At 46.0% G+C, this 23992-nt stretch overlaps 1 protein-coding gene across 3 annotated transcripts in view; it reads left to right on the plus strand.

Moving 5' to 3' along the window:
* Nucleotides 1–23992, plus strand: part of TOPBP1 (DNA topoisomerase II binding protein 1) — a 377252-nt gene that overhangs the window by 302450 nt on the left and 50810 nt on the right. For all 3 annotated transcript variants that reach the window (XM_085630675.1, XM_085630678.1, XM_085630676.1), the window contains exons 25-26: nucleotides 650–790; nucleotides 2329–2418. In XM_085630675.1, coding sequence (XP_085486801.1) covers nucleotides 650–790; nucleotides 2329–2418 — 231 coding nt within the window. The remainder of the gene's footprint in view (nucleotides 1–649; nucleotides 791–2328; nucleotides 2419–23992) is intronic.

Here is a 23992-nt window from a genome sequence, read left to right on the forward strand (position 1 = left end):
ATAGGACATAAGAGGCCAGAGCACTGCTCGCTTTGGTAGAGTTAGGACATACTGGCTGGAACTCCACAGGGAAGAATGGACCAAACCCAGGATTTGGTGGAAAAAATTATCAAGTGTGTATTCTCCAAGCCTCGAGGTTCATATGTGAAAGGCTATTTATACTTTTCTGTCACTGTGTTGTACCATAGATGCATTTTCTTCCTAGTTGTTCTCCATGTTTTTCTCCTGCTCACTGTAGCAAAAAGTAAATTATTTAAATTATGCCAGCTTTAATGTACTTGCAGACAGCTGCATGCGAGTGTGGTGGGAAACAGAACAACATACAGGCAATACTGCAATTCAGCCTACCAAATACATAGATTGAGTATAGTCAATATTTCATTACCAGTTTAAAGTAATCGATTTAGTCTTTGGTTCATGATGCACATGATACACATGTGGCTGTTTTGGCAGTAAATTGAAGTATGTTGAACCTTCTAAACTTTAAATTTGGAATTTCATGGAGGAAGGTTTTACTGTGAAAGCTTGAACTATCCATGTCTGTGATAATCTCAGTGGGTTTAAAAATATTGATGTTGGTATTTTGAAAATCTCAATGTTAATGCTTAATTTGTTTTTGCATATAATAGTGCGTACATGTGTCTTGCAGGAAGAAGACTATGAATGGGGAAGTAACTCTATACTTGTTGCTTTACCTGGAATCAATACGCAACAGAGAAAATTGGCAATTGCCGCAATGCGGTGGAGGAAAAAGCTCCAGAAAACAAATCGTGCAGTTAGTGACCCTGAGGTACACATACGCATTTACGTCTCACACTGTCCTTTTTGACATAAATTACTTGTTCTTGGTATTCATTATTTCAGAGTCTTCATTGATATGTTTTACTTTTGTTTCTCTTTTTTGAGTTTTGCCCTCAAATATGTGAGTTTTTTAACCTATATAGTGCTTCTAAACTGTCAGACCAGTCGTGGGAAAGGTTCGCATAGCAATTGCTCAAATGAAACCGATTGGGAAACCTGTGTAAGTTGCTCTCACTGGCAGTACACATTCTACATCTATTTTGCTAGCTTTTCTTGTCTAATAACACTTGTAGGATGGAGCAGAACATGGCCTCTGGACATAATTTCATCATTTTCTAACATAACACATTAATTAAAACCACGTATATTCCATCATGCTTGGAGTTACAAACGTACACATACATCATGTTTAAGCCTGTTTTAGTCTCCTTTCTAGTTTCCTCACCAGATTTTCAAAGACTTCTTTACTTTGTCAGTTTGAAAGGTATGCCAATTGGGCATGCAATTTGGAGGATTGCCAACACAAGGCCTGAGCTCCTATGCCTACAATTTTTCATCTGCATAATCCACAGCTCTTTTCTGTGCAGTATTGTTTCAGGTCCGAGATCTGGAAACCATCATTGTTTTCTGTCCTACACAATCTTTTGTTGGCTATTTGGGTTCACCACAACTTTCCGATCTTCCAAGTTTTATTATTTGAGTTGCTGGCATAAAAGCTGTCCTGATAATATCCTAGTGACTTTCGTGTATGCAGAAGATTTGGGTGATGGGGATGTCCAAGAATCCTGTCAAATCCACCTTATCTTGCAACATGGAAGTCACTAAGACCTTCAGATTGAATACTCTGATTAAGTTTTTCATTTTCTCAAGCGTCACTTTAATAATTTTAATTTGAGCATTTATTGACATCCTGCTGAGCTATAATCACAAAATAAAGTACATACTGAGCAACCAAGGGTTTCATTAACTAAGAATAAATAAAGTTAAAAGAACCAGACACATCTAGCATTTTAACTGATCTGAAAGACACATGGCATCCTCTGACAGACAAGTGTCCGCTTCACCAGTGAGATGAAGAAAAAGCCTTTGCCACAACTGTGGAGAAACGCCCACCTTATTTAAACACATACCTACCATGGTGGTAAATGGTTCCACTGCCTATGCACCATTGGGGTGCCTCCTTGTGTGCTTTTTTGTTGGAAAATAACCATGGCAGCAGTTCCATCATCCTGTGTGCGTAGAATTGCCGCCACCACTTGTTGGCACATTTCCACTGCTCAGATGACAAGTGTCTCTGATATGATAGAAGTGGTCTCTCAGCTGTCATTTGTTGCATACCAGCCTTACTTGGTGTTGACTTTACCAAAGATAGTGGAATGCTGGTCCTTCGTGATTTACAGAGGCTTCAGTGTTGTGTGAGGGTGGACCGAGTTTGTGTTTTACCACTGGGACTGTCAAGCCTTCCTTGTCGTATAATCTGGATATCTTTACATTTACCTGATGCTTCCTGTTTTTGATATTTTGCAGGGAGCGTTTAGTGGTTGGAAGGTTATTCTAAATGTTGACCAAGCAAAGGAATCTGGATTCAAGCGTCTTCTTCAGTCAGGAGGAGCAAAGGTATCTTGATCGTTAACCACTTCGAAATTTGTGGTGTTATCATTTATAAACAGTACTTCTTTAGTTAATTAAATGCAATGTGCCTACATCTTTTTTAAAAGCATCCCTACCAGGTGTCCTATATTTTCCATGGCCCATACACTGGTTTTAAGAAGCTGAGAAGAACTTTTTGCAAGTTCTCTTTCACATTATTGATTTACCACACATTTTACATGCTGCAGTTTTAGCCTGTTTAACATTTGACAGTGACAAATGTATAGTTTGCACACACGTTTTCTCAAGCTTACCCATGACCTCTATGTCTTTATCGCACTTTGTGGTGAATGGGTCCAGTGAAAAGATGGCTAAAGCTGGAAATATAATTGTGTCTTTAAACATGTCTGGACTCTGAATCTACTGAATGTCCATCCTATTTCTAATTAGATATGCTATAGTCAAATTATTTAGTGAGCTTCCAAAGAGCTTAATAAAAAAACAGAAATTCTTCTAGGTGGCCTACCACCTACCTAGAGGTGAAAAATCTGTTTGGGATTCTGATCAGCTGCCTTGAAAGAGTTGAGATATCCCTGCTTATCAACCAATTTAGTTAAAATTATGGGATCAAATGCTTCCATCCTTGACTTGCAGCCTGTGGCCAAACCGTGATGGGTTTCATGCACTTTGTGTAAGTGGCTGGGCTCTGTACTGTTTTTAACACATTTTGGCGTTTGTCCTGTAATCTCTTGGAACCTCAGAAGGAAACCCTTGGATAGCTCTATTTAAGATTTGAAAATTTACTTTAGGTAGTGTGAGCTGTAGAGAGCTTGCTTCTGTTTCGTAGACTGCTTAAAAGTTGCCCCTTTTTATGTACAACTATTATCAGCTACTTTAAAAATGCCAGTTCAAAGAGGCCTGGTAGATGGCTCTAGTGCAATTTAGAACCTCTTGAAACTAGAACAAACATAATCCCACAGTGGCAGTTCCTGATCAGCTTAAATATCCTGTTCTGTTCCATCACTGCTGCAGAACTGTTTTATAGCCCATACTATCACCTCTATGGATATTAGTGGGGTTTGTTTTGATCTTGATAACACTTCTAATAGTTATTGGGCCAATTAGACCCCACTGATGTGATTGGATGTTATGTTAAGTAGATCTGTTTGGCGCAGCTTATCAGCTGTGAGGATATTCAGGTGCTGGAGCAGGAGTGTAAGCCTGGCGGCTCTCCTAGTTGAACAGCCAGGTCTTCCGTTTCTTGCAGAAGTCGAGTGGCAGTCCTGATGTGAGTAGAGAGTGTGTGCCCTCCCGTCTTGCTTCTGCGGATTTGGGCAATTTTTGCAAGGAAGAAAGAGGTGGAATGTAGCTGTCTGGAGGGTTAGTAGAGCTTGAGTCAGTCATTGAGGTTCACTGGATGGCTTTGTATGTGGTGGATGAGCAGCTTGAATTTGCAACGTTTCAGGGTGGGTAACCAGTTTAGTTCAGTGAGGTATGGAGTGATGGAAGCGCTTCTGGGGATATTAAGGATGAGTCTGGTGGCGATTATTTGGATGGTTTGGAGTCTTTCAATGAGTAGGTTGGAGATGCCGACATAGAATGCATTGCCGTAGTGGTCTCTGCTGCTGATGAGGGCCTGGGTGACCATGCGTCTTTTGTGGGTGGGGAGCCATTTGACAATCTTGCGAAGCACTTTGAGGAAGTGACAGCAGGATGTGATCACAGTGTTGACCTGTTTATTCCTCGTGAGTTTGTCGTCAAGGATGATGCAGAGGTTTCTGGCGTTGTCTGTTGGGGTGGGCGTGGGACCCAGATTGGGTGGCGACCTGGAGGAGTCTCTTACCTCCAAAGATCAGGATCTCAGTTTTGCCCGTGATCAGTTTGAGGCAGTTTTCTCTGATCCAGTTGGCCATGTTGGACATGCAGGCGTTTAAGTTGCTCCTGGTGGTGGTGTTTTTGTTGGTGAGGGAGAGGATGAGCTGAGTGTCGTTGACATAGGAGACCATGTTGATTCCGTGGGTTCTTATGATGCCAATGAGAGATGCAAGGTAAACAATGAACAGGGTCGGGCTGAGGTGCGAACCCTGGGGGAATCCACAGACTAGTTTCTTGTGCAGAGGTGAAAGGGGAGAGTCAGACTCATTATGTTCTGTTGGAGAGGAAGGAGGCGATCCAACTCGGGGTGGGCCCTTGGATACTGCAGCCCTAGAGTCTGCCAATGAGGGTGCCGTTGTAGACTGTGTTGAACGCTTCGGAGAGGTCGAGTAGGATGAGAGCAGTGGTTTCTTCTCTGTCCATGATGGACCGGATGTCGCCTGTTGCTGCCAGGAGGGTCGTTTCTGTGCTGTCATTGCTACGGAACCCTGACTGGGTGGAGTCCATGAGGTGATGTTGTTCAAGATGGGTGGAGAGCTGTTGTTGATCTCTTTCTCCAGGACTTTGGCCAGGAAGGGTAGAAGCGAGATGGGTCTATAGTTGCTGAGATCTTTTGGGTTGGCCAAGGGTTTCTTCAGGACAGCTGTGGCTTCTTAAGTGTTTCCAACTTTCCAGGAAGTTTCTGCTGAGGATAGAGGAGTTTATGGTGGTGAGGTTGGCACTGATCAGTGTGCCACCCAGGTGTACAAGTAACGAGGGCAGGGTTGTGAGGGGGGAGCCTGAGTGGATGGTCTGCATGATTCTGACAGTTTCATCTGTGATGAGAGGGCTGTAGTTCGTTAAGAGGTGGGTGCTCCTGGTGGTGGTGGGGGGGTTGCATGATGATGTCCTCTACAGTGGGTTGGGGTGGAAAGTTGGTGTAGATCTTGAGTATTTTGTTGTGAAGAAGTCAGAAAAGTTGTCGCAGAGGATCTGTCAGGAGAAGATGGTGTTGGAGGTTGCTGTTAGATTGGTGAATTCTTTGATGATGAAGAGATCTTTGCCGGAGTTGGAGCAGGATTTGAGTATGATGGGTGCTTTCCTGGCTGCTTTGATATATGTGCAGTAACTTCTGAGTGCACATTTGTAGGTGTCTCTGAGGTGTTGTCTTGGCTGGTTCTCCATCTTCTTTCCAAATGATTGCAATAGTGCTTGGTCTCTATTAGGTCTTCCTTATACCACCATGCTTAAGAGCTGCGGAGGTAATTTGCCCTAATGACATGGTGCCCACGGGCTGCAAGTGATATATTAGAAATAGAAGATTCTAATGGGTAATGCCATCAAACCACTGACCGCATACTTGATTTCTTCACTAGACATTACTCAAAACTTTGCAACTCGCAAAACGCTAGCTCCCCAGTGCAAATAGCTGACCATCTTGCACACTCCACCGTCGTGCGGTTGGGGAACAGGCAGAGAGAATTCCTTCTACAATCATTTGAAACTCTGAGAAATACGCTCCTCCATTACGTGTCTGCAGAACGGAAGAGCACTGGGACCAGATGAATTTTACAAAGCTTAAATAGATGTCCTTGTTTACACCTACCGGAGGTATTCGAAGAAACCCAACAGCGGAAAATCTTGTCCCCGACCATGCAAGAGGCCATCATCCTAACCCTCCTGAAGGCTGATAAACCCCCACAGAATTGCATCTCATACCGACTGTAAGAAAGTGGCTCTGTATATACTGTTCCCAAATAGGTATAGTGTGCACAGAGTCCACAGTCCCCAGAGGTTTGGAAGAGGCTAAAGTTAGATATAACCTTACTCTCTAAAGTGGTAGCTTGGTCGAGCAGTAAGGCAGTATCAGAGGACAGTGTAAAGCATTTGTTGTACACACTCAATCAGCAAATGGTCTCACACACTCAAGAACTGAACTCTAGGCCAATGGTTTGTATATAAAAATATATAGTTGTTTTATTTTAGAACCAACAGTAGGTATCAAAATATACTTTCTCCGAATGAGTTGCTTTAGATAAATTCTTTCAATAGGCAATAGACTTTTGAATACAGTAGTTACAGTTGGTGCAATGGGCAACACAATTTCAAACACAATTATACATTGAGCTCAATGGGAATTTCTAAGTAAATGAAATGAGTTACTTTTTGGATTACTTTTCTTACCACAGGACTGGATCCTAGATTCAGTCCTGGGACAGTTTTGGTTACAGGTATGATTTTTAAGCAATATTATTGTATTTTAAAAGTTGACAAACTTTTTCACATAGAATCACCAATGTTATCCTATGGGAGGAAATTCACTTAGCAGTAAGTAGGGTTACCGTTACTTTTTCTTACTCAGTATTGGATCCTGGATCCAGCACTGGTGCATCTCCTGTAAACCGTTGAAAGAAATCAATTTTGTTATACAGGCGATTTTTAAGGAATATTTGTAAGTTTTAGAAATCAACACTTAGAAGAATTTCTGGTGAAAACCAGGAAATGTTATCATATGGAGGAAAATCAAGTTAGCGGTAAGTAGAGTTGTAATTACTTTTCAGGGTCAGTGCTGGGCACCAAGATCCAGCACGGGGATCTCTCCTGATAACAGGCGAGTAATTTCGTTTTTGTTATTCAACTGATTTTAGAAGAATATTTTAAAGTTTCAAAACTCGACACTTGGAAGAATTTCCAAGTGAAACCAGTCAATGTTACCCTATGGAAGAAAAGTGAGTTAACGGCTTTTGGGTAAGTACTCGACTGGCAGAGTTAAGGTTCTGGGCATAGACTCAGGGGTATCCCAGGGTCAGGGTCAGGTAGGTACAGTTGTTACACCCTCAGCGGCACAGGGGCAGCCGAGTGCAGAGAGAGTTAGGCCCAATGTTATCCTATGGCGGGCAGGGGGCCTTTGGTTGGTGGCTGCTGGCTAGCAGGCCACACAGCTGTGGGAGCTGGGCTCCTGGTCACTTGCTCAGGGCAAATGGGAAAGTAGATTAGGACAGAGGTTGCACTCCCAGGGGCACTCGGGCGGCTGGGTGCAGGGTGCTTTTGAGCCGTCGGGCGCTCAATGGATTTCTATGGAGAAGCTACAAAATGAACAAAGGCTGCAAGCTCTGGGACAAAGATTCTTCAGGTGTGACCACCACTTCGAGAGGTAAGTTGGGAAGCTGTAGGTTAGGTAGGCACCCAGGAGCTGGGCACAGGGGGCCGCAGGGTGCCGGGTGCAGGGGTGTCTTTTCGCGTTGGGAAATCTTACCCTCAGCTGGTCGCGGTTGGAGGGGACCCTGGTTGAGGCTGCCGTCGTCGTCGGGAGCGTTAAGGTGGGTCCTTGGGTGCTGGATTCTGGGTCACAGTCGCTGGGGCAACGTCCTCGTGGTCTTTGTCCACTCCGGCACAGGCCAGGCTTGGCGGGTGCAGAGTGTGCAGGAGTAGCGGTTCCTGGTTGGCAACAGGGCCTTGTTACTTGCTTTGAGCAGAACCACTGCTCGTGGGAGTCCCAGTCTTTGTAGAGTCACAAGGCAGTCAGGTCCTCTGGGGTTTTTGAGGTTGCTGACCACTGGAGATGCCGGGTTTTAGCTGGAGCAGGTTCGAGGGTCGACAGGCCTGTAGGTCTGGGGCCAAATAAGTTGGTGTCTTCCTCTTGTTAGCAGCTGCACGGCAGGTCTTCTTGTTTCTTGATCTTCTTGCTTGTTTCGGATTCGGGATCTGAGGAAGGAAGGATCAGGGTGCCCCTAAATACTAAATTTAGGGGCGTTACAGGTAGGTAAAGGGCAGGGACCAATGGGTCCCTTCCCTGGGGTGGGTACACCCCCTATCCTGCCACTCTCCTGCGGGAGGGGGACATTAGCCTAGTCCTGATTGGGTAGGGCTCACCATCTTCAAGATGGTGAGAGCCCGGAGATTTGCTTCACCTCGCCTCCCCCACCTGAGGGGTGGGGTTGGCAGAGGCTGGCACACCCCCTTTCCTCCCTTGGGGTTTCCCGCCAGTCTTCCCGCCAGAGTGGGGGTCAGGACCGGTGGGGGCCAGTTGCTGAGTACAGCGCGTGGCCTGGAGAAGCTCACAAAGGCGGCATGCCTTTAAAGCTTCCCCTGCCCATCCTGTGGGAGGAGACCTAGCACCTCGCCCAGGATGTGCATTGTTGCAGGCCCAGGAGAGCGGATGGCTCTCTGCCCAGGGGTCCAGCAACATGTCTGCTGTGTGGCAGCCTAGGCAGCCCCTCAGACAGGACGTGGATTGTAGGTTAGGTTCAGGGGGCAACTCTAAGTTGCCCTCTGTCGTGCATCTTACATTAAATCCCACACTGGCATCAGTGTGGGTTTAATGTGCTGCGAAGTTTGATACCAAACTTCTCAGTCTTCAGTGTTGCCATCATGGTGCTGTGGAGTTCGTGTTGACGACTTCCCAGCACCATATACTCTTAATGGCAGCACTGCACTTACAGTGCCCAGGAATGGACCTGGGTACTGTAGGGATACAGGGCTCATGCCACACCACTGGCATAGGGCACTTAGTTAGAGGGGTGACTGAGGTATGCTAGGGCAGTGTGTGTTGTGGGCATGGCACACAGGGATGTGTGCTATGTCGACTCTCTGTTTTGTTCTGCACCAAGACACTCAGCCTGCAAAGGCAGTGTGTGTGTGTGTGTGTCAGGGTACAGGGCCTCTAAGGGTGGCACAATAAGTGCTGCAGCCCTTGGGGCCTTCTCTGGTCACAGGGTCCTGGGTACCTAGGGTACCATTTACCAGGGGCTGACATGTGGCCAGAGATGCCAATTGGGTTTAGGCTGTTAGGCAGTTTTAGGGAAGGAACACAGGCCCTGGGTACCCGAGTGGCAGGAGCCCAGGGCACACCAAGTCAAAGAGCATCAGTAGTCTGGCAACAGAACAAGAAAAAAGGGGGGGTTTACTGCAACAGAAACCCACTTTCTCACACCAACCTCTTTCCCTAATCAACTGCGACGTAAAGATGTTGGCAAAGCTTATTGCTGCCCACTTCATGCCATTGCTACCAGAGATTGTCAGACCAAATCAGTCTGGATTCATACCAGGACGCTCTGCCTCTCACAATCTGAGCACCGTGTTTTCCCTCCTCAGGGACATCGATCCTGATATGGCAGCCGCAGCTGTATTCCCAGATGCTACAAAAGCATTTCACTCATTAGAATTAGGACTACCTGTTCACAATCCTGACCTGCAGGGGGATACCTTACCCCTATCCCTCGAGTGACTGAAAACAACTCCTCTATACTGCCCCAGCAGCCTGTCTACACATAAATACAATGAACTCCTGGCCATTGTTGATTGCTCAATGTGAGTAAATGGGGTGTATTATATGGTGTGGTTGTGCGACTTCATCGTGTAATACACTTGCCAGCCCCTTTAAGTCCAGTAGGTTTCATCAGTAAAACCCTCCGCTCAACCCTGGGTAGCTGTGGCACTGAGCAGCAAGACTTACACAGAGGAACAAGTGTTAAGCAGTTAAACAGCACAAAACAATTAAAGAAATCGTCACAACACTCAATAAATCTGATACCAGTTTATAAACATAGACTGTATGTTTATAAGAATTTAGACAGTAGAGCAACAAAGATCCATTGGAGGTTTCAGGAGATATAGATTTTACAAGCAATAATAAATCAAAGCAATTTCACTCAGCCGCGAACAAGCTTTGGCAAAGTCAACAAATTGGACACTTAGAAACTGATTCAAGGAAAACTTAGGTAAGTGTCAATGTGGTTGGTTAGAAGTACTTTGGGTGACCAAATCCGACAGGGAGCTACTCAGGGGGACCAGCAAGGTCCTCAAGAACAGTTACCTTCACAAAAGAAGCAGTCCTTCAGCAGTTCCAGGCACTTTATCAGCATTGTGAGGGATTCCTATGGAGTGGTCCTTATGCAAGTAAGGAAGGATGCTGGCGATACTACAAGGATGGTGTGGATGCTGTGTGGTCAACTGGGTCTTCCTGCAGGAATTCCTTGATCCACGAAGATTTTGGGGGCGAGGGGTTTGTGTGCAGAGAGTGAACTTCCCACTAAGCCCTCTACGGTCTGGCCGAAGTCCAGTCACCACTGGACTACCAGTCGTCCATTGTCGCAGTCGGAGACCAATCCTAACGTCCCTTCTGGAGGTCCCAGCAACTCTCTGACAGAACTTCCGGGTTCAGCAAACTCAGGTGCAACTCTGTGCGTCCGGTTTTGGTCCTCAGTGCTGAATGGCAGCGGCATTAGCGACTTCAAGACTTTGGGTTACCAACTTGCCTCAGCAGGCTTCTTCAGCTGTTGTGTGCCTGTGCTGCGAACAGGAGGCTAGTCAGCTGGCCCTTGGAGTCTCTTTGATTGACTGTGCTCTGGAGACAGCTTGTCCTTGAGCAGCACACGGCAGACATAGTCCCTCTCTTTGCTAGCCACCAGGTGTAACAGGTGTAGTACTCAACTGTGCAGCCTCTCTTTGCTGGTCTTTTGGTCCAGCAGGATAGTCCTTGTAGGAAAGCGGCTCTATATATACTACACCAAAATGAGGTATAGTGTGTATAGAGTCCAAGTGACCCCAGAGGTAGGCAGAGGTTAAAGTTAGATAGATAAGAACAAATAATCCCTTGCATTGTACAAAGCACCAGTGACGAGAGCTCAACTCACAACTGAGTCATACCTTTACATAAATGCAGTGATACAGCCCATGCAGTAGACTCCCACAAAATATTTTAACCAATTATATTATGATACTCCAAAGTTATCACAAATCCTCTTTTTATTTAAAAGGCCTTTTTACAGTATTTTGTCAAAAATTATCTCACATACTAGATGTCACAAAATCCATACAAAACAATGTGTTTAAAAACCCCACAATATACATATGATACAATAAAATTACAAAACATAACATAACGTAAAAAGAGAGAAAGAGACAGACAATATAATTTGTCATTCATAAAACATATCAAATGGAGCAATTTAATAACTAGGCCTGGATACACTATTTCTTTTGGTATCTACAGATCAAATTATTCCCATGGTTTATGTAAGTGATTTGTCGACCAGTTTCAATGGGTTTTGTTAATGTTCCATCTTTTTCAAGGCAACAATTTTTGCAAGTCTCTGTAAACCTTGTAGTGTAGCCCCTGTTATAAAATCCTTCTTATTTAGGAAAAGAAACTTTTTGATACGTAAAATCTAGATCTGAGATACCAAAAGAAATAGTGTTACTGAAGGTAAGCAACTCGTACTTTTCTACTATCCTGTGTTCCCCTAAGTCTCCCGATAAAAATGGTACCTCACGTGTGTGTGGTTAGGCCTATGCCCACAACAGGAAATGGGCCAAAATGCAACGGGACACATCATATTTTCCACATGAAAACTAACCCCTTTTTTGCAATGTGCCTAGCTGTGGATTTTGGGCCCTATGCATTTTTTTAAACTAGACACCCAGTTGAATCCAGGATGGGGTGACTTGTGTGGCTCTCACCAGGTTCTGTTACCCAGAATCCCTTGCAAACCTCAAACTTTGTAAAACAAAAATCATCTTCCTCACATTTCTGTGATGTAAAGTTCTGGAATCTGCGGGGAGCCACAAACTCTGACCCACCCAGCATTCCCCCAAGTCTCCCAATAAAAATGGTTCCTCACTTGTGTGGGTAGGCCTAGTGTCCACAACAGGAAACGGGCCAAAACACTGCATGGACACATCACATTTTTCCACAGAAAACTGAACTTTTTTTTGCAATGTGCCTAGCTGTGGATTTTGGGCCCTAGCTCAGCCAACACTTACGGTAACCTAGCAAACCTATCAATTTTTGAAAACTTGACACCCATGGGAATCCAGGATGGGGTGACTTGTGTGGCTTTCACCAGGTTCTGTTCCCCAGAATCCCTTGCAAACCTCAAACTTTGAAGAAAAAAAAACATTCTCCTCACATTTCTGTGATGGAAAGTTCTAGAATCTGCGGGGAGCCACAAACTGCGACCCACCCAGCATTACCCTAAGTCTCCCGAGAAAAATGGTACCTCACTTATGTGGGTAGGCCTAGTTCCTGCAACAGGAAATGCCCAAAACTTACAGTGGAGACTTGAAAATTGTCAATCACAAAAAGACCTGGTCTTGCGAGGAAGTCACCAGCGTTTTTGGTCCTGGGCTTGGTGGCCATGCAGGGAAATCTACCAAACCCAGACATTTTTGAAAACTAAACACCCGAGGGAGTTCAAGGATGTGTGGCTTGCATGGATTTCCCAACCTTTTCCTACCCAGAATCCCATGCAGACCTCAAATTTAGTTTAAAAAAATCACATTTTCCTTACATTTCTTACTGGGATCACCACGCCAGCACACATTTCCTACCACCCAGCATTTCCCTTGGTCTCCTGATAAAAATGATATCTCACTTGTGTGGGTGTCCAATGCATAGTCAACTGAAAAACGTATATAAGCAAAAATATAGCATTTAGAATTCGCTGTGCTATCCTCTCAATCTCCACTTTTTTTTCCTTTCCCAGTTGGAGGGCCTTGGCCCAACCACACAAGTGATGTATCACTTTGCTCGGGAGACCAAGGGGAATGCTGGGCGGTAGGAAATTTGTGCCGCCACTGCTATTCCCCCACAGAAATGTGAGAACAATTTGATTTTTCAGCGAAATTTGAGGTTTACAGGGGTTTCTGGGTAAGAAAACGTTGGGGGATCCACACAAGGCACAGATCCTTGGACTCCTCCGGGCTTCTAGTTTTCAGAAATGTATGGGTTTGGTAGGTTTCCCTACATAGCCGCTGAGCCAGGGACCAAAAATGCAGGTGACCTCCTTGCAAAAACTGGTCGTTTTGTAATTGATCATTTTTTATGCCTCCACAATACATTTTGGACCCTTCACTGTGGCGGACACTTGTCCCACCCACACAAGTGAGGTACCATTTTTATCTGAAGACTTGGGGAAACGCTGGGCAGTAGGACATTTTTGGATTCTTTCTGATTCTGGAAGAATACGGCACAATAATGCAAGGAAAATACGTGACTGTAATCCCATTTAGAGGATTGCAGGGCATTTCGGCAAAAAAACTTGTTAGGATCAATGAGAGGGACACCGCCCTGTACACCCCTTGGTTATTACTTCATGAAAATATCGAGAATTGGTAGATTTTCCCTAGAGACAATGTACCCCCTGGCAGAGAAAGCCAGAAAATGTATATATTGCTTCAAAACCAACTATTCCTCAAGTACACCCACACACTGGTTGGATTTGGCACGAGGGTGAGTGAAGGTTCAGAGCGTAAAATTTTATTAACCAGATTTCACAAAAAGGAAATGCACTGTTAATAGTTAAAAGGTTAAAAACCTGAACCAATGACTCACAGCTCGTGAGCTGTAAAGCCACGACAAGGCCATTGAAAACCTCTTTACTGGCCATTCACTCGTGACACATACAAGACCATTCACACTGCCAGCCGCTGGCCCAGCACATTACAACACTCACATTAACAGACAGCGCCATTCAAGGGCCCATCACTTTCATATGCCCACATGCTTGACACAGCAACCACACCGGCTGATAGTGTGTGGACTGGCGTTTGGCTAGCAGTGTTTGTAGTGACCAGCAGGAAGTCACTACACACACACACTGCCAGCCAAGCGCCAGTCCACACACACCGCCAGCCAAGCACCAGTCCACACACACCGCCAGCCAAGCACCAGTCCACACACACCGCCAGCCAACGCAAACCACCAGCCAACGCACACCACCAGTCAAGCGCCAGTCCATGCACACCACCAGCCAAGAGCCAGTCCACACATGCCGCCATCCAAGCACCAGTCCACCCCCGCCGCCTGCCAAGCGCCAGTCCAAACATGCTGCCAGCCAAGCGCCAGTCAACGCACACCGCCAGCCAAGCGCCAGTGCACAAACACCACCAACCAAGCGCCAGTCCACGCACACCGCCAGCCAAGCACTAATCTACACACACCACCAGCCAAGCGCCACACACACCGCCATCACAAATGCAAAAAAGAAAACACAAACCAATTGGGAATTAATATAAAACTATAAATACAAGCACAACAGCTCTAACTACATACATCACACTTATGCCAACCATGAATTCTGAACAAACTATATAAAACAATACAGAACAGTCAGTTTACTTTTACGTTCTCAGTTGCATGTGAACAATTTGAAACGTGGGCACACATAGCCCAAGATTCGAAGGACCATAGGGGCAGTACATCTGACTCTCCTTGTGCACACCTCTTCGGGCACAGACTCTACATTTCTTAGCTGGGAAGTCTTTTTTGGCGCTGGGAGGAAGGTGATCAGGAAAGTGGTGATCTTTCAATCTAGCCATATCCTCCACCCCTGCTTCTGTAGGAACTCCTGCCTGTTCGACTAAAACAAGGCTGCCTATCAGAGACTGCTGAAACTGAACAAAAGTCATCTTTGACTCTGGAGAGCAATCCTTAAATACAACAAAGGCATTTTAGCTTGCTAAATGGAATAAATGAATAGCCAACTTTTTATACCAAACGTACGCCTTACGAACAGCAGTGTAAGGTTCCAACATCTGATCTACTCGATCTACACCACCCATGTGCTTATTGTTGTCTAAAATGCACACAGGTTCGTGCACTTCAGCAACCTGATCCCAAACATTCACAGGTGAAGTACTTTCATCATGGATGGTAGTCAGCATATAGACTTCTCTCCTGTCAGAAAAATTCAGAGCTAGAAGCTCATCACTACTCAAGGCACTGCAAAGTCCCTTCACAAGGTTTTTACAAACCAGCTGTTTTGGGTAACCTTTACGGTTAGAGTGGATTGTGCCACAAACAACAGTGTCCACTTTGAACAATTTTCTTTGAACAATGGCACATCAGTGTAAAAGGTATCTACATATAAATGGTGACCTTTGGTAAAAAGTCCTCTACCCAATTCCCACACAATTTTCTCTGTAACTCCGAAAGTGTGCAGACAACCAGGGGGATCAATACTGGAATCCCTGCCATTGTAGACCCTGAAATTATTGACATATCAAGTACTACTCTAAGACAGCACTTCCAAAGGGAATCCGTGCAGCCCCGGGCTGCAATCCAGATGCCTCTTGCTGCACTATCGGCACATCAGTGTCCTCCTCTAAAGAAGGCACTTCATCCACACTGAGAGTAGCCTCATCCGCACTGTGAGTAGCTTCATCATCAGATGATCCCTCTCGGACAGAAAATTCGCTGCCAAAATCCTGGCCTTCCTCCTCTGCCTCTGATACAGAGTCAGTCTCATAATCATGGTCAGAAGAAGACTCGAAAAGCATCCCAACAACCTGCTGAGCAGTCATCCTGCGGCTAGCCATAATCCTTAGTTATACAAGTAACTTGACAAATAAGTTAACAGTACCCAACACTGTGTACAAAAAGTAATAAACAAAGTGTGGATTTATAAAACAAAAAGAAAAACTACAGGCATATAGCAGTTGCAAGGTAAAGTCAATCAATACAAAGCACACAAAGACCTATATACTGTAAACCAATACCACTCACTTGCCAATGGCCTCTAGACTCACCAACACCTACTCTGCACAGACACCGCAAGCACTGATATAACATTAAAAAAAGAAAACAAAAGAAAATGACACACAAAGCAACACAATACACATTGTGTACAAATACAAGGAAAATGTCATCACACATTCAAACAGTAGCTAAATAGGCTGCTATTATTACAACATTTCCAAAAAACACATTCATGCAGGTCATTGATACTCATTTGTAATAAACAATATAAAAAAAAGTTTCCTTACCAAACACTTGCAACTAAACAAACTTCAGCTCCACCAGTGCCGAAACCACTAGCACAAGTTACACCAAAGTAAAACAAAAGCTTTGCACTAAAATGAAAAGTAGAAAAAAAAGTTATGATCACACATAATGGCAAAACATGCAGACCATCAGCCGTACTGCATTTAACACACAAACTTTCCCTGGTAGTCGAGTGGCTTTTGCCACCCTTGGGGGCACATGGGCTTAAAAATACAAGGACTATCTACCCCCAATGGTGGCAGAAACAGCCAGAACATTCACCCCTAAAAGGGGAGCGACCCTTGTCCAAGGGGCCACTCCCAAAAAATGTTTGCTCAGTAAACCATAAAATCCCTGCTGATCTAGCAGCTTCTGCCCCCATTGGGGCATATGAGCCAAAAATATTGGGCCGATCTGCCCCCAAGGGGGGGGGGGCAGAAATGACCAAAATATTCACCCCCAAAAGGGGAGTGACCCTTGTCACTCCGCAAAACATTTTTTATACCAAAAAATCCCTCGTGGTCTAGTGGCTTCTGCCCCCCTTGGGCAGATGGACCTAAACATATAAGGCTGATCTGCCCCCCAGGGGGGCAGAATTGGCCACAATATTCCTCCCCAAAAGGTGGTGACCCATGCCCAAGGGGCCACTCCCCGAAACAAATTGCATACATAAAAAAATCCCTGGTGGTCTAGTGGCGTCTGCCCTGCCCCTGGGGGCCGATGGGCCTAAAAAAATAAGGCCGATGGGGGCAGTAATGACCAAAACATTCATCCTCAAAAAGGGGATCAATCCTTCCAGCGCCTCCCCGGCAGACTATGGTGATAGCATGGCATGAGCGCACCAACGCCATCCGATTGCCACGGGAGGGGTTGGGGGTGGCAGCAGAACCGCTTTCGCTGCCATCACCAGTGGGGTAGTGTAGGGTCCCAGCGCTTCCCCCTGTGCCCTGATGTAATGGTTACGTCCTTGGCACAGCAGCACCGCTGCGGAGGATGTAACCAATGCGTCCTTGGCACACAAGGGTTAAGGACTCGTGGGCTACAGCTAAGTCTTTGGGCCTTTTGGTGACCACCCGTCCCCCATCTGCTTTTTGCCTCTTTCGTGGCCACGGAAGGGGCTTTCAGCAGCGCCAGCCATACCCCAGCCTTTCGGCCCGTGGGTCAGGCTGCCAGAGGTCCACTCAATCTACTCCCCTTGCAGCCTCTAAACCTTACTAGTCCGGCCCTTCAAGATCACAGGCAGCGGTTGGTGGCAGGATCAGCCATCACCTCCCCAACTGGTAAAATATCACATCAGACAAATGGGTTCTTCAGTTAGTCCGAAGGGGCTACTCCCTCCCCTTCAAGATTACCCCTCCCTCCATGCTTCCAACTACAACCAACTGACGGAGGACCATCTGAACTTGCTTCAAGAGGAAGTCAGGACTCTCTTGGCCAAGGAAGCCATAGAGAGGGTTTTGGTGCCAGAAGTAGGCTGTGGTTGCTATTCCCACTACTTCTTGTTCCTAAAAAATGACAAAGGCCTTCATCCTGTTGTGAATCTGCAAGCCCTCAACTATTTCCTCAAAAAGGAAAAGTTCAAACTGCTCACTCTTGCTCAGGTCTTTTCTGCCCTAGACCCCTGGAGACTGGATGGCAGTGTTAAACTTGAAGGACGCTTATTTTCACAAATACCGTCCTGCCTGCCCATCGGCGCTCCCTGCGGTTCACGGTAGGCCACGAGCACTTTCAGTGCACAGTGCTCCACTTTGGCTTACCTGCGCCCCTCGGGTGTTCACCAAGGTGATGGCGGTGGTCGTAGCTCATCTGCACAGATCAGGGGTGTCAGTCTTCCCATATCTCGACGACTGGCTGTTGAGGGCAGGCTTGCCCCACACTGCCCTCTCTCACCTCCAGACTATAACGAATCTCCTGCTTTTGCTAGGGTTCACTATCAACACGCCGAAGTCACACCTGACTCCCTCTCAGACGCTCCCTTTCATCTGAGTTGTTCTGGACACAGTGCAGTTTCGGGCCTATCTTCCCGAACAGTGAGTGCTGGATATTAAGTCTATGATACCAATGTTTCAGCCCCTATCCTGGATTTCGATGAGAATAACTCTGAGGCTGCTATGCCTCAGAACCTCCTTTATCCTGCTAGTGACGCATGCCAGATGGCATATGTGGGCTCTGCAGTGGGACCTGAAGTTCCAGTGGGCGCAACATCAGGGGAATTTCTCCGAAATGGTGCAGATCTCAGAGGGAACTGAACAAGAACTGCAGTGGTGGCTGACCAACCGCGATTGGGTCAGAGGCAGACCTCTCTCTATTCCCCAACCAGGTTTCAAAGTAGTGAGAGATGCGTCGCTCCTGGGATTAGGTGGCCATCTGGGAGAGGTGGCGATCAGAGGACTCTGGTCCCCGGCGGAATCCGGACTCCACAGTAACTTGCTGGAGCTCCGAGCGATTCGCTTATCATTGAAAGCGTTGCTTCCTTCCATCAAAGAAAAGCTGGTTAAGGGATTCACGGACAACACCACCGCCTTGTGGTACTGCAACAAACAGGTCAGGGTGGGATCGTGCACTCTTCGTCAATATGCCCTAAGTCTCTGGACATGGCTGGAACATCACGGCATATCACTGGTGGTTCAACACCTGGCAGGTTCTCTGAATACCAGGGCAGACTAACTCAGCTGTTGATGCCTAGCGGATCACGCATGGCATCTCCATTCGGAGGTGGCCAAGGTCTCTTTCAGAGGGGGGGGAGAGTCTTGGTTAGATATGTTCGCATATGCCGAGAACGAGCAATATCAGCAGTTTTGCGTGCTGGCGTTTCCAAGGTGGTACTCACTCAGTGACTCTTTTCGTCTTGAGTGGAGCTCAGGCCTCCTGTATTACTTTCTGCGAGTACCCCTCCTGTCCAAAGTGCTCAAGCAGATCAGGAGCGACCAGGCCCAAGTGATTTTTGTGGCTCTGGACTGGGCACGGAGAGTCTGGTATCCCGAGCTCCTCCAACTGAACATCGATCCTCCTATCAGGCTGCCCCTTCGGGAGGATCTTCTGTCGCAGTAGCAAGGAGGGTCCTCCACCCAAATCTGTCAACTCCTACACCTTCTTGTGTGGAGATTGAGTGGTGGCAGTTGACAGCATTCAACCTTCCTTCCAAGGTCTGTAATGTTATTTTGGCAGCCAGGGGTCCCGCTACCATGGCTGTGTATGCCTGCCGGTGGCAAAAATGTGTTAAATAGGGTACAGAAAGGTCTATTGATCCTTTTTTCTGCTTCCCTCTCTCAAGTCCTTCTCTTTATTTTGACCCTCTGCCCAGTAGGGCTCTGCACTGGGCACTCTTAAAGGGTATGTTTCGGCCTTTTCTGCTTTCTTGAGGCTGCCAGACCAACCCTCCTTTTTTAAGTCCCCTATTGTAATTGGATTTATTAAGGGGCTTGTACATATGTTCTCACCTGCCCCATTCATCATGCCTCAGTGGTACGTTAATTTGGTTCTCACCTTCCTGATGTGTGCTCCGTTCGAACCTCGGCTCAACTGCCCCCTCAGGCTGCTTACCATCAAAACGGCCTTTTTAGTAGCAAGAACATCTGCCATGAGGGTGGGCGAATTGCAGGCTCTGTCATCCAAGCCTCCTTGCCTGACAATCTTCCTAATAGGTTGGTGCTTTGCACTAGAGCCTCTTTCTTACCGAAAGTGGTAACACCATTCCATGTGAGGTAATCAGTTACCTTGCCCGCTTTCTATGCTCCTCTGCACCCTTCTAAAGAGGAGGTGCGACTCCACCATCTGGACCCAAAAAGAGCGTCGTTGTTCTATCTTGACCGCATCAAAGAGCTACTGGTGGACGACTAACTCTTCGTGGGGTACATTGGATCAAAGAAAGGTTGTGTGGTGCAGAAGAGGACTATCTCACGATGGGCCGTCCTCTGCATCAAACTTTGCTACGCTCTGGCCAAGAAGCAGTCTCCTGAAGGCTTAAGAGCTCATTTCACCAGAGCTAAGGCTGTGACCACAGTGTTGCAACGTGGTGTTCTAGTCCTTGACTTTTGTCAGGCAGCAACGTGGGCATCACTGCACACAATCACTAAGCACACCAGCCTGGACAGTCTAGTCTGCAGGGACTGCCTTTTTGGCTGTTTTGTCCTGCAGGACCTCCTGGTCTAAACTTGTCCACAGTCCCTCCTTTGGGGATGGTGTTGCTTGTGTATCTATTTTAAGGTAAGGAATCAGCTGCAAGATGTCTCTATCAGAAGGACAAGTTGCTTACCTTCGGTAGCACTTTATCTGGTACACATGTACTAGCTGCAGATTCCTTCCTGACCCACTCATCCTCCCCACACTGCAGACAGGTGTTGAGGGTCAGGGCTGATCCCTTTCAGGGCCTTAGTAGTTCTAAACACACCAATGTCAGTGCACTTCAGGGTTCCGTGCTCCTGGCTTGGAAAGTCATGAAAAGTAACTGACGTCAGCACACTGAGGTGCCGCCTATATAGGTGACACAGAAGTCACTTTCAGCGCCAACATCATGTGGAGCTGACCTGTGCTGCCTACCAGCACGCAAGGCTATTGCTTGAGCAAAAGTCTTCCGGATCCAGCCTGACGCCTGGAAAAGAATCTGCGGCTAGATCATGTCTCTACCAGATACAGCGTTACCGAAGGTAAGTAACGTTCCATCGGGTTTAGGGCCACAGTGCTTTACACCGCCTACCCAGTAGAATGGTGTGATGATTGAGTAAAATACGGTCTAGGAATCTTCACACTGAAATACCAATTTGGTTTTGGGACTGTATGTCTGGAGGCGCAGACAGGGTAGAAAGCAATTAATATTAGCGCGCAGGATTGGTGCCTTCTGGTTCACAGAAATACCTCAAAAAAAAGTTTCCCGATCCAGTCTGATGGCTGGGGAATATTCAAAGAGTGAGGAATGTGCGTTTATATATAGTCTCTAACAGAAAGAGCGTTACTGATGGAACAAAGTTTGCAGTCGCAACAGCACTCGTCATGAATGTTTGTAAAGCTTTTAATGGACAAACAGGTGATACGCAGTCAAATATGAGATTCAGTTCCTTCTCCCAAGAATATTTCATGGTAGATTCTCCCAGGATTTCCCCACCGGTAGGTCTTCTGGATACTCGAGCACTCCTCCAACACCTTGGGAAGGTATGGCCCCTCAGAGAAATTAAAAAACGAATTTCTAATTTTGGTTTTAGGCCCTGTACCACCATCACCTATGTTGTCCCGTACTCTTTCTTGAAATTATGTCAGAGACCTCACCTCTGATTGACCTAAAGCACAGTTTGAGTTTACTTCTCCGTGAAAACAAGTTGCATCCACAGTTGCTCGTCAGTACTCACATTCTCCCTCTGTGCCACCAGCTTAAAAAAAACTATAATGGGATATGTCACTTGCTTAAGGCCACTGCCTGTTTCTAGGGCTGTGGCACCAGGGTCCACAGCACCTCCTTCCTTTCGAAAGCTGAATCTGACAGTATGGGTTGTCGATTGGTCATGTATTTTCCCTGCCCTCCAGCCAATTGTCTGAATGCATCCTTGACCTGCCCCTGATAACCCTGCCTTTTTTTGTCTCAGCACTCCTCTCCTGAGAGATTGTTGGTGCAAACTTTCATCTCAATGGGGGCCAAGTAATTATTAACCTGGGCACAAGCATGCTCTGCGTAAGCGTTATACTGACATTATATCACAAGTTCACCATGTTTAGTCCAACTTTCCTGAGAATATTTAATTGCATATTCGTTTTGTCATCATTTCTTATTTACACAAGAGTATGTATATTAATCATACATTTCATTTTCTGCTTCATTACATACACAATCTCAATTTAGACATTACAATCATTAAACAATATAATTTCTATGTTATAGATGTTTGAGGATCTTCGCCCAATGCACTTCGGGATGATAAAGGTCCCTTCGTCGGGGGCAGTTCCTGTCAATTAAGCATATATATATACAACATATCAACTTAAAATGTTAGATGATCAGATTTACAAAGCAGTCCTATTCAAACAGTCTGTCCGTTATGCAGTCACCTGGTAGTGAGTCCAGTACCATGTCGTGTAGCCAGCTATATTGCTGAAATCCTAAAACTCACTCCTAAAGGTTATATTACCAAACTGAATATAGTTTTATCACTGTGCCGCCGTGTGAGAAAGTGGCTCTGTATATACTGTTCCCAAATAGGTAAAGTGTGTACAGAGTCCACAGTCCCCAGAGGTTAAAGTTAGATGTAACCTTACTCTCTAAAGTGGTAGCTTGGTCGAGCAGTAAGGCAGTATCGGAGGACAGTGTAAAGCATTTGTTGTACACACTCAGTGAGCAAATGGTCTCACACACTCAAGAACTGAGCTCTATGCCAATGGTTTATATAAAAAATATATGGTTGTTTCATTTTAGAACCAACAAAAGGTATCAAAATATACTTTCTCAGAATGAGATGCTGTCGTTAAATACTTTGTAATAGGCAATTGACTTTTGGAGATAATAGTTAGTTTTGTTGCAATAGGCAACACAATTTCACACACAATAATACATTGAGCTCAATGTTAGTTTTAAGTTATTTGCAATTGATTACTTTCAGGATTACTTTTCTAACTCCAGGACTGGATCCTGGGACAGTTCTTGGAAACAAGTGAGGAAATTCGTTTTAGTTACTGTTGTGATTTTTAAGCAATATTTTGCTATTTTAAAAGTTGACACTTAGAAACTTTTGCTAATCAAATTACCAGTGTTGGATCCTAGATCCAGCACTAGTGTATCACCTGTAAGCAGTTGAGAAACTGCATTTAAGTTACACAGGCGATTTTTAAGGAATATTTATAAGTTTGCAAAATCGACACTTAGAAGAAATTTCATAGAAAAACAGTCAATGGTTCCCTATGGAAGAAAATTCAAGTTACGGGTAAAGTATGTTCTTGTTACTTTTGTAATCCAGGGCTGGGCTCCTAGGCTCAGTACTGGGACCTCTATCTAAAACAGTTAAGTAATTACGTTTTCACAGTTGGTACGATTTTTAAAGAATATTTGTAGTTTGCAAAAATCGACACTTAGAAGAAATTTCACAGAAAAACAGTCAATGATTTCCTATGGAAGAAAATTGGGTTAGTGGTAAGTACGGTTGTAAGTACTTTTCAGGGTCAGTGCTGGGCACCAAGATCCAGCACTGGGATCTCTCCTAATAGCAGGTGAGTATTTCCGTTTTCGTTACTCTGTTGATTTTAGGTGAATATTTTAAGTTTTAGAAACTCCACACAGAAGAAACCAGTCAATGTTACCCTATGGAAGAAAAGTGAGTTATCGGCTTTTGGGTAGGTACTCGACTGGCAGAGTTAAGGTTCTGGCCACAGACTCAGGGGTCTCCCAGGGTCAGGTTGGTACAGTTGTTACACCCTCAGCAGCACTGGGGCAGCCGGATGCAGAGTGTGTTAGGCCCAATGTTATCCTATGGGAGGCAGGGGGGGGGGGGGGGGCCTTGGTTGGTGGCTGTTGACTATTAGGCCACGCGGCTGTGGGAGCTGGGCTCCTGGTCACTTGCTCAGGGCAAATGGGATAGTAGGTAGGAGTAGAAGTTGCACTGCCAGGGCCACTCAGGCGACTGGGTGCAGGGTGCTTTTAAGCCTTCGGGCGCACAATGTATTTCGATGGGAAAGCTCAAGGATGAACAAAGGCTGCAAGCTCGGGGACGAAGTTTCTTCGGGGGCCGCCACCACTTCGAGAGGTAAGTTGGGTAGTTGGAGGATAGGTAGGTACCCAGGAGTCGGACACAGGGGGCCGCAGGGCGTCGGGTGCAGGGGTGCCTTTTGATGTTCGGATATCTTACCCTCTCTTGATCGCGGTTGGGAGGGTCCCTGGTTCTGAGGCTGCAGGCGTCCTTAGGAGCGTCGAGGTGGGTCCTTGGGTGCCGGATTCGGGGTCACAGTCGCCGGAGGGACGTCCTCTGGGTCTTTGTCCACTCTGGCACAGGCCAGGCTTTGCGGGTG

The sequence above is a fragment of the Triturus cristatus genome, chromosome 10 (assembly GCF_964204655.1).
Source record: "Triturus cristatus chromosome 10, aTriCri1.1, whole genome shotgun sequence".
NCBI classification, from domain to species: Eukaryota; Metazoa; Chordata; class Amphibia; order Caudata; family Salamandridae; genus Triturus; species Triturus cristatus.